Source organism: Pleurodeles waltl, chromosome 12, assembly GCF_031143425.1.
Source record: "Pleurodeles waltl isolate 20211129_DDA chromosome 12, aPleWal1.hap1.20221129, whole genome shotgun sequence".
In the NCBI taxonomy this organism is placed as follows: Eukaryota; Metazoa; Chordata; class Amphibia; order Caudata; family Salamandridae; genus Pleurodeles; species Pleurodeles waltl.
The window spans coordinates 541543559-541560039 of NC_090451.1; the positions used below are offsets into that span (position 1 = coordinate 541543559).

A 16481-nucleotide genomic window follows, 5' to 3' on the forward strand; every position below is an offset into this window, starting at 1 on the left:
CTCCAGAGTTTCTGCAGTACTCATTTGAAGCATGCACCACCATTTTTTTCTGGTTCTCTAAGGGGTTTAAATTATATGATGCACACCACTCTCATATGGTAGGTATCTGCATGCTTGCATGATGCTGTAAATTCTCACACATTTCTTAAATACTTCTGCTTGTGCGTCTTTATGTCTGCAGTGACACGGGTGAAGATTTCTCTGTCAAACACACATGACACAAAAATACTTTCCACATAGGCCTCAATTACCTCTCACTCTCTACCCATCCATACACGTGCTCTAAAGCTTAAGCATCTTATTCTTGATTTCTTTTCACCTAAGATTAATGCCTAGAGTAACCAATAATAACTTAGTAGGAGTCCATTTTTAGTCTAATGCCTTACAATTCATACTACCAAGGCAGACCACATCCTGGACACACACTGTTCCAATCATAGCACTCCCACAGAGTAACGTGCTACACATCTGCAATTGAACTTTGGTGCCTTGTCATGGATATGAGTGGTGTCTAAATGCAACTACAATTGTATACACTAACCAATGTTGTTCCTGAAGGATGTTTTCCAAACAATGGATTCTCTCCATCTTGATATGTCTGTATATCATATATTTGTTTAATTTCTGCATTTTTATTGCAGGTCTTCAACTCTTGTGTTTCTTTTCCTCACGAAAAGGATTACTGATATATAACCTTTGTAATGTTCCTAAGTCTCCACAAATGAGCACTTCTGAAGAACATAGTCTTGTCTGATCTCAAGCTAAAATCTAAAGCCTCCCAAAACACTTCATCCAAAGCTTATTGCAGTGCGCTGTTGTCACAAATTGGCACAATTGACCGTGGAGCATCGCCAGTTGACTCAGAAAGTGCCAAACCCAGTAGCATGGCTGCACAATATTCCCTTGTCACTTTTTCATATTTTGTTGTTATACATTACAGGTTACTGAAGTGTTGCCAGCCAATCAGATTACTTGTTGCATCAGAAACGACAACCATTGGTGCCAAGAAGTTCCTGCCTTGCCGCTGGCCTCATATAAATGATTTATACCAGAATAAGTATAGACAAAGGGGAATGGCCAGTAATGAATGTGTTTTGGTCTAAATTGTAAGCTGTTATGACTGAACCATGTGAAATCTTCCAAGAAAAGGCATCCAACCTCAGCGTCATTACGATATGAAACACCAAAAACAATCGGTAAACAAGAGTTTTGAAGATTTGAAAGGATGAAGACAATGATCACAGGTGTAAAAAGGGAAAATATATTTATATATAGAGAAGAGTAAATTTGTAAAAGTGGTAAATAGGACACTTTGGGAGTGCTCGAGGAAGAGGACATTTGGCAGTGAAGTTGTGCAAAGCATTAGGGTTTTATCGGAGACAATGGATGACATCAGGTGAGGCAGCGGTGTAGACCCTCACTGTCATGGCCTGATAGTTCCTGAAGGAGGGCTGAGGTTTACCATAGACGTGGTAGAGCAGTCCTAGCCCTCCAGTCACAGTGACAGGACTTGGGAAATTCACATTTGCTCCCAGTACCTCTTGTGAAAAAACCTGTTATCAGCTGTTGTTTATCTGTACCTACGCTGGTGGTGGTGAGCCGCGCATGTGACTTGAGCGAGGACGCAAAGCACATGTCTGCTCACGGCCATTGAGCGTCTCCACAGAAATGAACCAGTGGGAAAAAACAGAGCTGAAACACATTTCTTCAAATCAATGTCTAAATTGGGTGCATTCCTACTCAAGGTCTGTGGAAAATAGCCTTAGCAAACGAATGACCTTGTTAGAGTGAGGAGACAATGAAGGAGAGCGGCAGGCCTCAGCTCTATAAAAACGGCGGCTCGCAGAGAACAGGTACTAGTTTGGTACTGAGGAGCAGACATGGCGGCACTTCTGGTTCTCGTCGGCTTGGCCCTGCTTGGCAGCACATATGGTAGGTTTGGCTCGTGTTTGGTGGATGGAAATGAGTGGGGTGAGTTTGTCTTTGCAGGTGTGTTGGGGGATTGGGTCAGTTACCGTCTACGTTCCAAAATCCCCGCTGCCTCTGACTTTCAAACAGAATGCTTATTCCGTTTCTGATTTCTGGTTCCCACTTGATACAAGTGTGAAGAACGCAAACTAGCGACAATGCAGAGAAAAGCTGGGAACTCTGAGAGAGAACGGCTGTTGAAGACGGAAATCTCATAAAAATAATCTGCACAATGGATGCATACTGGGGTCAAGATAGACAGTGACCGAGGTCATCATTACGAATAACAAAGTTATTTTCCATTTCCTGTGCAAACTACTGTTTGCACAGGGATTGGAGTTCCAGGTTCCTGAGCAATTAGCACATCCCCTTCAATTTTTTCCTAGGTACATTTCTGCGATAAGGGCCGGTGAATACTGGTGCATGTGGGGTTTGGCAAGTAACAGACTACAATCCGCATGTTATGCTGCATTTGGAAGGGCAGAACTTGTAGTAGATGTTAGTTATTGCAGCTGTTAAATCTGTATCTCCGTTTTATGGAATAATCATCACATCTTCCATCGGCCACTCATAATGAGGCCTTAGAGGGATGAATTCTCTTTATATAATAAAGTGCTTAGCTTGGGTGGGTGGCACACAAGAAAGGAGGCAGAGATAGCTGGAGAATTGATGGCTGAAGACATGGACAACAGTAACAAGATGTACTGATTATACTGACGCCCGCATAGTCACTCCATGGTGCACTTGGTTGGGGGTGGAATACCGAGAGTGAGGCAGAAACGGAAGACATTATTCTGAGCATAAGCTAAAGGACCAGCAATAAGAAAAGTCAAAACGCATTATAAGTCGCAATGGAGTAGTCCATAGAGTGATGAGTATTGGTTGCAGTGTGCAGAGCTAATGGGAATAAAAGGGGACAGTCAGCATTCAGGGCATATGGTGGTGATAAAAGTGGAGGTCACCTCAAGGGCATGAACGTACCAAGGGGAGAAGTTTTCTTTACAGAATCTCTATGAGGGTTATTACAATGTGTCCCCTTTGCTAACCACACGTGCAGAGGACAGAACAAGCATTGTCTGAAGTACTTGGATAGGTCAATGTGCCTAGGGCTAGTATGATATATGTTGAGTGATCAGAAGGATTTCATTTCAAAGCGGCCATAGTGAAATCGATCACTGGCACCAAAGATACAGGTACCAAAAATCTAGGAGACACAAATTACATGAGGTAGCCACATGTTTATAACATCTAATCAGGAGTGCCCATGTGTTTACTTAAATTTAAAAATGTAGTTTGGAGGTATAAAAAAAGAGGAATACTTTTCTATCACCTAAAAGTGTAAAAAAACGAAATTTGCGCTGAATAATCTGTACAATAAGTGCATTCTGTAACGCTCGCTGTTCCAAATTGCATTTGCACCGGTGCGATCAATGCAATCTTGTAAAGTTTGTGCTAAATCGCACCCTAATTGGTGCAATATATGTAATAAATTAACTGTTACTATTTGCTAAAAGTTATTAGAGAGTGGTGGAAGAATGTTAATTAATAAAAAAAAAAGGTGAAAAAGATAAACCACATAAAATGTTACAATAGTGCTATACCTCTAAAACGATAGTGAACAAGTATGACTGTTAGTTAAGTTATTACTTATGAGTTGTAAACGTTTAGAATTATTAATACATTTCATTGAAGTTATCCAGGTGTTAAAAAAAAAATCTGGATTTTAGGCGTTCAAAATGATCGAGATGTTTAATTAAACATTTTTAAACTTTCAGACGTTTAGAAAAAAAATGAATTATTAGTTTAAGCTGCGAAATAACTTGAAGGTTGGTGCTAGGATTGTTAAATTAAAAAGTTATGCCCTGACTGTTCTCTGTCTAATATAAGTCTTTTAGAAAATAACATCCCGTAGAACGCTGTTATTTAGAGAAATCGGGCAAAATGAGAAAAAAGTCATTTTCAAACTGTGGCTCATTCCTCAGTCCAATTGCAGCGGCACAGGTGAAGATTTTTAGGTATTCTGCAGACAAAGCAACAGGAGGAAAGTTGAATGGGTACAATTTTAAGGGCTTGAATCTTTAAAAATGTTAACAATCTGCATTTGCAGGAGTACGGCCTTGCATGGGCGCCAATTTTCGAATTTTTTGTATTCAAAGTTTTTTACAGAGAGTACAACGAAACCCTCTGTAGCCGCACGTTTGCAGGTATAATTAGGTAAAGAAAAATAAAAAAATGTAAGCATATGGAGACATTTCTGCATATATAATTATACAAAGTGCAATATCCTATGTGTAAATAAATTCATATGTGTTTAAATGATTTTCCCTCCCACAGTCTTATTCCACCTTTCAGTGTCTGAGAAAACATTCACTTCACCCTTTTCCATAGACACATTAAAACGTTCCTCTTGTTTGCAGGCTGTGGAGTTCCCGCCATCCCACCAAAAGTGAGCAACTACAACAGAATAGTGAACGGCGAGACTGCGGTGCCTGGCTCCTGGCCCTGGCAGGTGTCCCTTCAGGTAATTCACACTTACTGCCTTGTGTGGTCTCTCCCCATCAACGTGTACTAATACATTATGAGTTGTGCAGATAAGGCCCTGACGCGTCCTAGCACATTAGACATTTGACTTTCTGAATGCCACGTGTCTTGCTTGGTCCTGGAAGCTAGAGGTTGCAGTTTCGGGGTTTATGTTTCTGGAACCACCAATGGTCTTTTTTCTTAGGTCACCAACCTAGATAATGAACCTAACACTGAGCAGTGGCTGGCTGAACTTTATAATGTACGTGTGATGTTATGATTTTCAAACCTGGGCATGGAAGAGGAGCGTATGCCAGAGGAAAAACTATAGTTTAAGTTGAATCATTTCCTTAACCAGGAACCAATGCAGGGTCCACAAGTAGTCGAGTAGAAGGTCTGGCATTCTGAAACATATTCCAGTGGTACGTTTGATATTTAGTAGAACTATGCACATGAGTACCAGTGAAACCAGATGCTGACACTAAGTATTCCAGGAGGATAGTGACACAACATTGGAAACAGGATGATCAAATATAGGTCCTGCCTGCTGTGGCCTAGATTATATCCCAGATGGTGATGAAAGCTTTCTTAACTGCACAACGAAGTAAGGGCCAGATGTAGCAAAGGGTTTTTCCCATTCTGTGTCAATGGGAAAATGTGTTTATACATATGGCCCTAAGTCTTAAACTTACTCACAAGAGAGGTATTTGTGGCAGGATTCTATGAAGTGTCAAGGCTGGGAGAGGACTGATTTTAACGTATTTTGAATGTCCTGAGGAGCAACAAATAAACGGATATTTTCCCTTTGGGTTTATTTTAATGAGATTTAGATCTCACCAGGACAGGAGTAAAAACTGATTCCTAGTAGGTTTCTGGGATACAACTATATGTGAGTTAGGAACTCCTAATTGCAGCCACTGGACTAGTAGGTCAGTGTTGTCCTTCAGTAGCAGTAACATGATCTGATTCCCAGGGCTGATAGAGTCTGAAGTCCTAGAGAACTTTCTTGGCAATGTCCTTAGGGAGCTGGAGGGTGGTAAAGCCATCAAAAGAGAGGGTGTTGCTGAGTTCAGGGTCTCTTGACTCTGTTGAATATTGATGTTTTTAGGCATTACATTTTCTGATGTAATTCTAAAATGAGTTTATGATTAGGTCACAACTGTTTTGGCGGCTGGAAAGCAAAGGCGGCATACGTGGATTTCAAAACCTTTGGCATGGTCTGTAGTGTTCAATGTTTGGAGGTTTGGGGGTGATTATCCCCAAAAGACACTAGCCTTATGCATAACTATCATAACACCTGATTCCAGGTTTCTCTAGATTGCCACGGGCTAGTTAAGTGCACCTTGAAGGCCCATAGCACCACTGTCAAGTATTTCCAGCTGCTAAATTTTTTTAGAACTTGCCATTACTAGCTTTCAAGCTTCAGCTTATTCTCTTTTTGCCAGAAACCCGGCTGAATTTACATATTAGGGCCTGTGCTTAAAATATCAATCTCATTCGACTCTGGGTACGAGACCCAGCAAGCACATCTACAGCAAGTGATAGTTGGTATTGCCTGCAATAATCATTATGCAGATAGCGATCAGCTGGCAAAATACCAAACCTATCGCATACTCCTCGAAGGAAGAAAGTTACACTTGGGTTTCCCAAACTGTCAGAAAAATGCAAGATGGTTGAGCCCATTCGAATAGGTTACTAATGCGTTGTACCCATAATGCAGTGGCAAATGTTTATTTGTACTCTCATGAGCATCATGTCCTCAGATACTGATGCCACTTATGTTCATGCCCATCATCACGGTTTCTCTGACATTCCTGTTGCTACAGAATACATTTACGTATCTGCACTGGCTTTGAGTTACACATGCCATTGTAACTTGATGTAATCATTCACCAAGGTCATACACAACTCGCTGAACCTTGTGTATCTGAGGCACATCTGATAAACATTTCCATTTCTACCAACCCTCTCCCAGAACTCCTACATGTGCTACGAACTGTGAAGCTGTTAGACCGAATTTCTCTCTGTAATCATGAAATATGCAACATATATCACGTGTAGGCTTGAGGATGCTTGGGTAAGCTTCCTAGGAGAGCAATAGGCTTGCAAATGGGTTTCTGGATGTGGATAGGGAAAGCGATGTGGTAGCAGTGATAATGGGATGAGCAAATATCAATGCTCGCCAAGAGGTGTATCAGTGGCATCAATCCATGAACTGAAGTCAAAGGTGGATCTGCTTGACTAGGAAGAATTGGCAAGGGAGTGAGAAAAGCATTGCAAGACGTTTGGGATGAGGGTGAAAGAGAATGTTTGTGGATGAAGGTGTTGAGGGAAGGATGTAGATTGTTCCCTTAGGTGCTCCTAGTTGCAGCGCAAATGACAAGAATTAATCTTGTGTTATCTTTAATGTCACTCATAGTCCCTTGACGATAGCACCCTCCTTGCTGACCCTTCTGAGATACTCTTTCTTGTTCTGTGTCTTCAATGACAGGCTCCTGAGCCTACTCATGCACTTTCTTTCTCTCGATTACCCCTCAGGATGGCAGTGGTTTCCATTTCTGCGGTGCATCCCTTATCAGCCAGTACTGGGTCGTCACAGCTGCTCACTGCAATGTGAAGTAAGTGCCTACTGAAAAGACAGCAAGATTAAGGGAGGGAGCTTTTAATGTGAAACAATGTAAATATGATAGTCATGGCCCAGTGCTATCTTTCATTCCAGATTCCAGTCATTGGCATGAATGGATGATGCTATTTTTAATTCACCTAAAGCTAGCACAGGCAACCTTTCCACAAACAATAGAGAAATTGGAACATCAAGTAATGTACTCAAGGTCACAGAGTATGTGAAATTATTAAAATAATTTGACTCCAGCCCCAACTGTTTATCTTCTTGATCAGATATCCTAATGTGATTAACAGCCACTGGTTGTTGGGGAACCCATTATCTTAAATGGACCTAAGGAACAGTTGCACCAAATAAATACAATTCAAAGGAACAGAAATAATAATGTGTTGAGGGAACTTATGTGATCTTCAAAACCAGAACTTCAGCACACAAGTTGGAGATGTATGGTTCTAGCAACCTTTGGTCTTTGGCCAGGGCTCAATAAAACTTGTACAACAATACGATATGGTGGCCAACAAAAGTGGAAAAGGGTTTGAAGGGGACCACTCATCAATGCGTTAGTAACTCAGCTTGGTCTTTAAAATGTAACTATGTTCTGATTGACATTTGACTGGCTGGGGAAGAGAGGGGAAAAGGGAGAGGTTTGGAGACTGTGATGTACCTTGAAACTACATCCTTCTTTCTTGCTGACAGTCGCAACCATCGGGTTATCCTTGGTGAACACGACCGTTCCTCAAATGCTGAGCAGATTCAAGTCAAGTCCATTGCCTTGGTGAGTCAAAGTACCTTTGAGTTCAGACTGCATGAGGCACAGCATCAACGCTGTGAGCATGGTGCAGGTGACATGTAAGTACCATGAAGTGGAGTAAATTACAGCATGCACTGGAAGTTTTGAGTGCACACCATAAAATATGTTTTGGACCATTTACCTTTTCACATGCAAGCAATTTAGGTTCATGTTGTGTCTCAGGACTTCCAGGCTTGATGGTAATGCCTTCGGAATGTGAGTACTATCTCACTGAAAGCGGGGGGAAAAATTGGATGGTAACTTCTCATTACATGTGATGTTTATAAGTAGAAAGACAATGACATAAAATGACCAAAAGTGTCAGCAGATGTAGGGTTAAAAACAAGCACTGACAAGGGCAATCATTTAGCATGTTTCTAGAGAAAAGATTTTACCATGAATATGCATTATTTTATTTTCCTATTTATACTTTATCATACTTTCCTCTAAAAGTCACACTTCTATGCAAATGACTTCCAATTATTTTGTGTCTACACTTCCTTCTATGTTCTTCAAATGTAGGTGCCTGCCTGTCTCTCTGCTGTGGAGGCTTGGTATGGTATACATTTATTGTATAGATCATAAATCGTTTACAATATAACACGTCAATAAGGAAATAACATTGGCTGGCCAAGTTTATGTAGAAGCTAAAAACATTTATTCACAGTCTTATTATAACAACATAAAATAAAAAATATAACCCAACATTATATGAGAACAAGGTAAGTAGCTAAATGTATGCATCAAGAAGTTAACATTTTAACCGCAGTAATAAAATATAGTCGATCATGAACATTAAAATACTAGTGTTAAAGCAATAGACAGTAGCATCACAAACTGTTCCACGACCTGAATCCCTGAAGATAAATCTTAAATATTTCCTTTTCACATCAGTTAAGCTGGGGTATAAGCAAATAATGAGAGGCAGATTTATGAAAAATGGCGGTGCAAATAGTGCAGCACCACTTTCCCAGCGCCCCTTAGCGCCCCCCTAATGCCACCATGTGTGTGCCATATTTAAAATACGGTGCATCATGGCGATAGTTAGGGGTACTAGTGTCAGAATTTTTTACGCTAGTCTGGCGCTTTGCAGGATTAGCATCAGAAATGTTGACGGTAATCCTGAAAAGCACCCAGAACCCAATTGAAACCAATTGGAGCCTCCTTTTAATGCCTGCTCTGAGCACGTGTTAAAAGTGCTGAAAAAAATGGTACAAGGAAATATCTTAGATTTCTTCGTGCCATTTTTTGCCCCCCTAATGGGGGAACACCCTCTTTGCATACATTATGCCTGTCATAAGCATAATGGTGCACAAAGGGTTACAAAGTGGCACAATGCATGCATCGTGCCATTTTGTAAATATGGTGCCGTGTTTTTGGCCTTCTAACGCCACATTAACATATAAAAATTATGCTGATGGTGCGTTAGAATGGTGCTAGGCCCTCTTAAATCTGGGCCTAAGTTCAACGGTTTTAGTCCTTAGACCAAGAGCGTTCAAAGTGACGGAATGGCTGCTAAAGTAATTTAAACCTTCAGAATTCCCTTTTACCACAACAAAATAAATTTCAATTTAAAGTGGAGGCATGAATGTCCTATTACGTTTTCTAGTCTCAATGCCAACAAACGGAAACCCTCTTTTGTGTGCTGTTTGTTTACTGGAAGGTAAGCCAATCGCATCATTTGTATACAAAAGTACAAGACTGGCCTCTAGAGGGTGAGCTTCATTTTAGCGGTTCACCAGTATTTTGTCATAGTGTTTAGATGCTTTCACACAACGCAAAGATATGGGTGTGATTTGTCTCCTTTTGCTTATATCTTGGACTTATATACTGTATATATCTTGGTTACTGAACACATTGCTTTTTCGGATACAAAAAGAGTCCCCATATCCTGTGGTAGGACTGTCTTCTAAAGTATTTAAGACAACATCTACTGCAATGTCTTGCTCCAGATTTTATCTGAAAAAAACACCCTCTTTCGCACAACCATTAATTGCTAGAGGCACGATTTCCTCTTAGTTGCTACACATTTTCATAGAAAGAAGAGACCACACGAGATAAAAATATGCAGTACTGCACATACTTCACCTGCGATGCTGTCAAAGTTTCGAGATGCGAATTTTCTGAAGGTACAGCACGTTCCCTAGTACATTCCAATCTCATGTGTGCTGACGTGTTGGGTTAATGGCCTACCCGTGATGATTTAATGACCCGATTAGACTTGACATGAAACACCTCTTTAGATGCGCCCTCGCTCTCTTTGACAAATCAAAGAGTGTTTCACCCGAAGTACCATTTCCCTCATAAATCGAGCAGCAAGGGTGATGTTAGGCATGAAAGCTTCTATTGTTACTGTTTTATAGCAGGTGACTGATCAGTGATCACTGGTCCCTTCAAGCAACATACAGACTGCTTCAATGGGGTTTCTAATAAGCTCACATACTCATGTGATAGAGGTCAGAGTGCTGCTCTTCCATGTTATAACCCTGACTGACTACCAACCCTTGCTTTGCTCTCTCTATCAGACCGTCACTCACCCCAACTGGAACCCCAGAACCATGAACAATGACATCACCCTGCTGAAGCTCTCCTCTCCAGCCACTCTGAATTCACGTGTTTCACCCGTGTGTCTAGCAGAACCAAGTGATGTTCTCCCACAGGGGATCAAGTGTGTCACCACCGGCTGGGGACGCACAAGTGGCACTAGTAAGTACTTAGCGTCATATCAGTATAAAGAAACTGTGTTAAGTTTTCTCATGAACGACATCGCTGCACCTGCGATTCACACAACTACCTTGTTGACATCATAGATGCCGAATAGTACAGGAGGGCCTTTCTCAAGACCTCTTGTGTTGAGTGGACACCAGTCTATGGCAACATCATTATTACACAAGAGGGAAACCATAACACTATGCCCTAGAGGGTCTGTCTTCTGAGATGGCTTGTCATCCTAAGAACAATAGGTTTCACCTGGGAAATAGAAGTATTTAGTATATGCTGACCCCTGTGAATCTCTGTCAGAGCTTTTAGAACTGCAGTGAGGCATTTAGCCAAATACCGTGGTTCTATCTGTGACTCAGGCTACATGTGATTGTTTTAACTTTCCCAGTCACCCATAATGCACATGTTTGACTTGTGTACTGGCATGTCAAACCTGCTTACATCCCTATTCTTGCTTCTTGGGACGGAAGTGTGATATAAACTACTCCTGCATTCCAGCCACTCCACTAACTAGATAGAGTGTGCCTTGTAGACAGCCACCATCTTTGTTCTCTAGTGCCCCGCCTTGGACCTCACCACAGTGACACATCTAGTTTTCAAAATCCGGTGTCTTCCAAGTGTAAAGCTGGCCTCATCATAGCAAACCATGATAGCAGCCTGCAGACAGCCTTGGGTAGGATTTCCATCACAATGACCAATTAAATGCTTGCAATACTGTTTTGAAATCACTGCTACTGGAACAGGTGTACTGAAACATAAAACACCTCACCTGAGTTTGCCTTGCTGTCTCTCTGAGACCATGCCATTTGCACCCTTACGTTTGATTGACTGATGTTTTTACAAACTAGAAAAGTACTCAATATCTAACGATTATTTTTTGTTTTCTTTACAGCCAACGCAAGTCCTGCCCGGTTGCAGCAAGTGGCACTTCCACTGGTCACCGTAACTCAGTGCAAGCAATACTGGGGCACCCAGATCACTGAAGCCATGATCTGTGCTGGGGCCTCGGGGGTCTCTTCCTGCCAGGTACAGTAGATGTCCCATGTGATCATTACATAGTATCTTATCACATGTTGAATGATTAATGCGCTCTTGGTAGACGCAATGGAGCCCCAGGGAGTTCTGATGTACGCTAACCTAAGGCTATCATACAATAAAATGCCTCAACTTATTCTCAGGAATGTACATCATTTACCTTGCATGGCATTTGTTAAAATGTACTCTCAACCGCACTATCAATTCACCTCGGTGATGGATTTGAAACATTACAATGGTTATGCTGGGTTCAACATATGCACCCTCATGCATTCAGCATGTAGACACCATGAAAAAGAAAAAGACTTGTTTATTGAGCTATCATCCTCCTATAGCGTGACCACTCCTAATTAAAATAAAGGAGAAAATCCAATGGCCATCAGGACAAGTCAAGGCAACAGGACTACACTGCATAAATATTAAGAAGAACATTCAGAGATATGCACTATTTCATGGAGAGAGGTACTTAACTTTTTAATCCTCCTAAAAGTCTTTCGAGAGTTGTAATTTCACTAGCAAAGTCATCCTCCAGAGTTGTTATGACTGATGCCCCACAGCTTGGTAATAAAAAATACGTGACACTCTCATAGAATGAAGACACTCTCACTGACCTCTCCTGTACAGTCTCACAATAACAGAAATCCGTTTCAATTTTCCCATTAAGCTTCTTCAAATACGCCACATCTTACATATCACACAAACACATTTCTTATAAGTCAGTCAAACAAAGTCACACCACCAATACCTATAAACACAGCTTTTAGTATACTAGAAAAATCCCATCACTTTGACCAATATCTGTAAACACAGCCTTCAGTCAACTGGAAAAAACAAATCTCCTTGACCAAGGTCTGGTAGAAAACTATATCTCGGCTGGTAATCTGATGATTGCAAAAAAGATCTCAGGAAAAAGTGACCATAGAACAGCTGCAGCAATGTTTGTAACAGATTGCCTCCTGCACCCAATCCTGTAACTTATCATTCCACCCATGATCATCTTCTCACTCTCATGGTATCAACACAACTTTATTCCATGTGTTTAATGACATCATGGCATGCTTCTTGACCTCTCTCCAGACTTTAAAATGAAACAAACCTTGATCGCAGTGAGTTACCCAGACATTCTCTTCTCTCCTTTAACCCAGAAAAAATTGTGCCACATAGTCAAACTGGGACACCATCACTCAGGCCTCACAGCATTGTCAGGCTCTCTTATACCTTCTTCAGTTTTAATTCAGTGACCCTATATTAGTGATTTTGATGACTAGAGTCTTTCTACTCTGAGTCTCTAAAGATCCTCAAGGGGTAGCATAGGTTCAGCAAAGTAGGACCCTTTTGGTTATCTCTGCCCATGAGATCTCGAAGTGGGGTGAAATATGGCAGAGTAATGAAATAATTTTAATCGATGACAGAGTTGGGGTGAAGCTGCACCACAGGCCTGGCAGGAAGCACAGGAGGCTACATGTGTTGCTAGGTTCCTAGTCACGGCCACAGGAGGCCACAGCACTAAGAGCCGTCCGGTGATATCATGAAGGAAGTGAACCAGTGTTACAAGGTTAGTCTGAATGAGCCATTAGGATCTTCCACAGGTCCTAAACAAAGCACACATGGCAAATACTTTTTCTATTTCTAAAACTGTTTTCAGGTATACAATGAAATATTGAACACATTATGGGGGCTATTACAACTTTGGAGGAGGTGTTAATCTGTCCCAAAAGTGACGGATATACCACCAGCCGTATTACGAGTTCCATAGGATATAATGGACTCGTAATACGGCTGGTGGTATATCCGTCACTTCACCGTCACTTTTGGGGCGGATTAACACCTCCTCCAAAGTTGTAATAACCCCCTACGTCTTTTTAGAGAGCAAAACCTAAAGCTATATTTAGAGTCTGGCGAATGGAGTATACCCTCAAATGTGACAGATATCCTGTGTGCTGTATTGGAAGTGCCATAAGCTATAATGCAGTTTTTAAGTGACTGACAGGGCATCCACCACATTTGTGATGAAGTATCCTTTCTGCCAAACTTTAAATGAAGCATTTCATGGTTCACACCGCATAGCACCAGAGTTTTCTGAGCCTTTTGTTTTCAGTGACATTCTAAAGTATGGAGCAAGTACTGCATTAAAGTAAGTTGGGTTTCTTTCTACTGTTAACAATCAGGCACTATTTGCTCCAAGCGCTAGTTATTTGCAGAACTATCTATGATTTCTTTTAAAAACGTTGTTTTAAAGTAGGCGTTTTTAAGTGCACTTGTGTGCAGTCTCAATGTCCTTAAAAGCAACACCTTACTTTTGAAAGTCTAAGAGGTTTGTTGAGGTATGGGAACTGTTAAGACACCTGCTAAAACAGAGGGTATCCTGTACGTCAACCTCGACCTTCCCCCACCTTATTTAGACATGGGGGAAGATGGTGTCACTGATGGCAAAGCTACTGGTGCCTCCCATTGGAGAAGACAATTGTGTGGCCATGAGGCCGATGCAAATAACATCAGGATTGAAGTCCCATCTAGCAGTGATATCTATTGCCACTCCTGCTGGCATCACTTCCTTGCAGAATTGCCTTGTAAACCATGGCTGATTGACTGGAAGTCCTTATAACCCAGATGACCGTTGAGAAAACTCCATGAACATCAGAGACGTTTGTAACATGTGATGTTCACTCAGTAAACTCAATGTATTCATATAAGTCACTTTGGAAAGAATTAGGGAACAAACACAATAAGTACCCACCTTTCCATTCTTTGCTGGAGAGACTTTTGATTTTCTATTGGTGTGAAACTCACACAGATAACAATACCTACTTCGACTTCATGAAAACAACATATCACTGTACCACACATTGTCCAGGAGGCTTGTATGAAAGACTATTGAGGCCAAAAATATTGAGGGGTCAAAACGTAGAGGTCTGAATATAGAGTACCAAAATATCGAGAAAGTGTGTTTAGCTAAGTATATATTTACTATTCTTAACTCCCCTTCTAAATAACTTGATGATATATATATATTGTCAAGGTACACATATGTGTAGTGAAATTAATTAAACTTATACTTATCTATGTAAACTTACTTTGACTATACTTTACTTTACTTTTGTCCACAATATTTTTCTATGCTATTTTGGTCCCATAATATTCTGTGGTCGATATTTTGGTGGAATACAGTCCAGGAGTATCTACGTTTCTCTCCTCACAGTTCAAAAGTGGTCAATTTAAAAATAGCTAACATCTTGTTTCCTATTGCAGGGTGACTCTGGTGGCCCCTTGGTGTGCCAGAAAGGATCAGCCTGGAACCTCATTGGCATTGTCTCCTGGGGAACACAAAACTGTAATGTGAGGGCACCTGCCATGTATGCCCGTGTGACCTACCTGCGTAGCTGGATCGACAGAGTTGTTGCCTCCAACTAAAGAAGCAAGAGTGAGACGTGAGAAATAGAGGATCACATATCACACCATGGCTTTGAAACACCAGAAACACAGTGCTTTCACAAATAGCCAGAAATGCAACAATCAATGTCAGTTGAAGCAGTTCTTCAGTCTTTCTTCCACAATCAAGACTCACCTGATACTTTTATTTACTGTACAATAAGGAAGAATGACAATTAAATTTTAATTGTTGGAATCAAATTCCATTTTGCAGGCATCTATCATTTCTGATTAAAAACATAGCACCGGATTATCAAAGCCATTTGAGCACCTAAATTAAATATATGTATGCAAGTAGTCACTTTTAGAAGCGTAACGCCATACTAGCGAGTAAAACTTATATTTTCAAGTGAGTGAGTCTCCAGCTGAGTGGGTGAGACCGATGATATGAGAAGGATTGGCACTTTAGACTTCATTGGTGTGATTTGATCAAATGATGTGGAAATGAGTGAGGTCCATTTGGAATGCATGAGGTCAATGAGGCCAGAATCAATGAGAGCCCATTACAGCAAATGAGGTCAGTAACATCAGAATGATAGCTGCAAGTACATCAATGTAGGAGTGAAAGAGACTTCATTTGATTATATACACCAGTGACAGGAATTTGACATGTAGGTGGCTTCTGTTACTGGAAAGTAGTATACATGATGGGTATATAATAATAGTATGCAGAATTATAATTCTGCTGCAAAGTTTTGTAAAGGTTTGTAAAAAATAGGATAATTCTTATGGGAATACCTTTCTTGTTAGAAACTTCTCTTGCAAAAGGTAGAGTTTGGAAATGTTTTCTTCTACCAAAACCTACTTGTTTCAGGACTTTGCATATGCTAAGAAACCTTTACCGTCTTCAAGCTGGTGAAGTTTCAGTAAGGATTGGTGAAGTTCCTCTTTGCTACTTTTACACAACCCTCGAACAATTGCAGTATAGTCACTGGGTGGATGTAATTTAGTGCAGGGCTCTTTGATTAAACAGGTCTAATGTAGAAGTATCAGACACGAAAATATAAATGGAGCACAGAATGCAAGAAATTTAGAGCCCTACCACGAGTATAGATTGGCGGTTGGGCCTTTACATACCAGGCACCTCTGATTGACTCCATAAGTTGTGATATGAACTTTCCTTTATGTACTTCCCCGATGGATTTACCTCTCAATAAAAACATAAATTAATCTGCATATAATTCAATACTGATTGCCTTCTTGTTTTAACCACTTCACTCCTGTCAACTAAGACAAATGAAGTACATACAGAAAAATACATTTGCCCAGTACCACAAAGTTTAGTCCGGTTGGAGGTACTTGATTAGAACTATGTCCTGGATCCAGAAATGTAACCATTATACAATATTTTTCCATCAAAAACATTAAAGACCTGATATAGTAAATTCTAATTCA

The 16481-nt window shown here is 40.7% G+C and overlaps 1 protein-coding gene across 1 annotated transcript; it reads left to right on the forward strand.

Annotated features, from left to right (window-relative positions):
- Positions 1-1801: 1801 nt before the first annotated feature.
- Positions 1802-15287, forward strand: LOC138268154 (chymotrypsin-like protease CTRL-1). Its single transcript, XM_069217576.1, has 7 exons — positions 1802-1932; positions 4386-4489; positions 7027-7106; positions 7808-7886; positions 10427-10607; positions 11515-11648; positions 14907-15287. Exons 1-7 carry the CDS (start codon positions 1881-1883, stop codon positions 15066-15068), a joined length of 792 nt encoding a protein of 263 aa, XP_069073677.1. The 5' UTR covers positions 1802-1880; the 3' UTR covers positions 15069-15287.
- The last annotated feature ends 1194 nt before the right edge of the window (positions 15288-16481 follow it).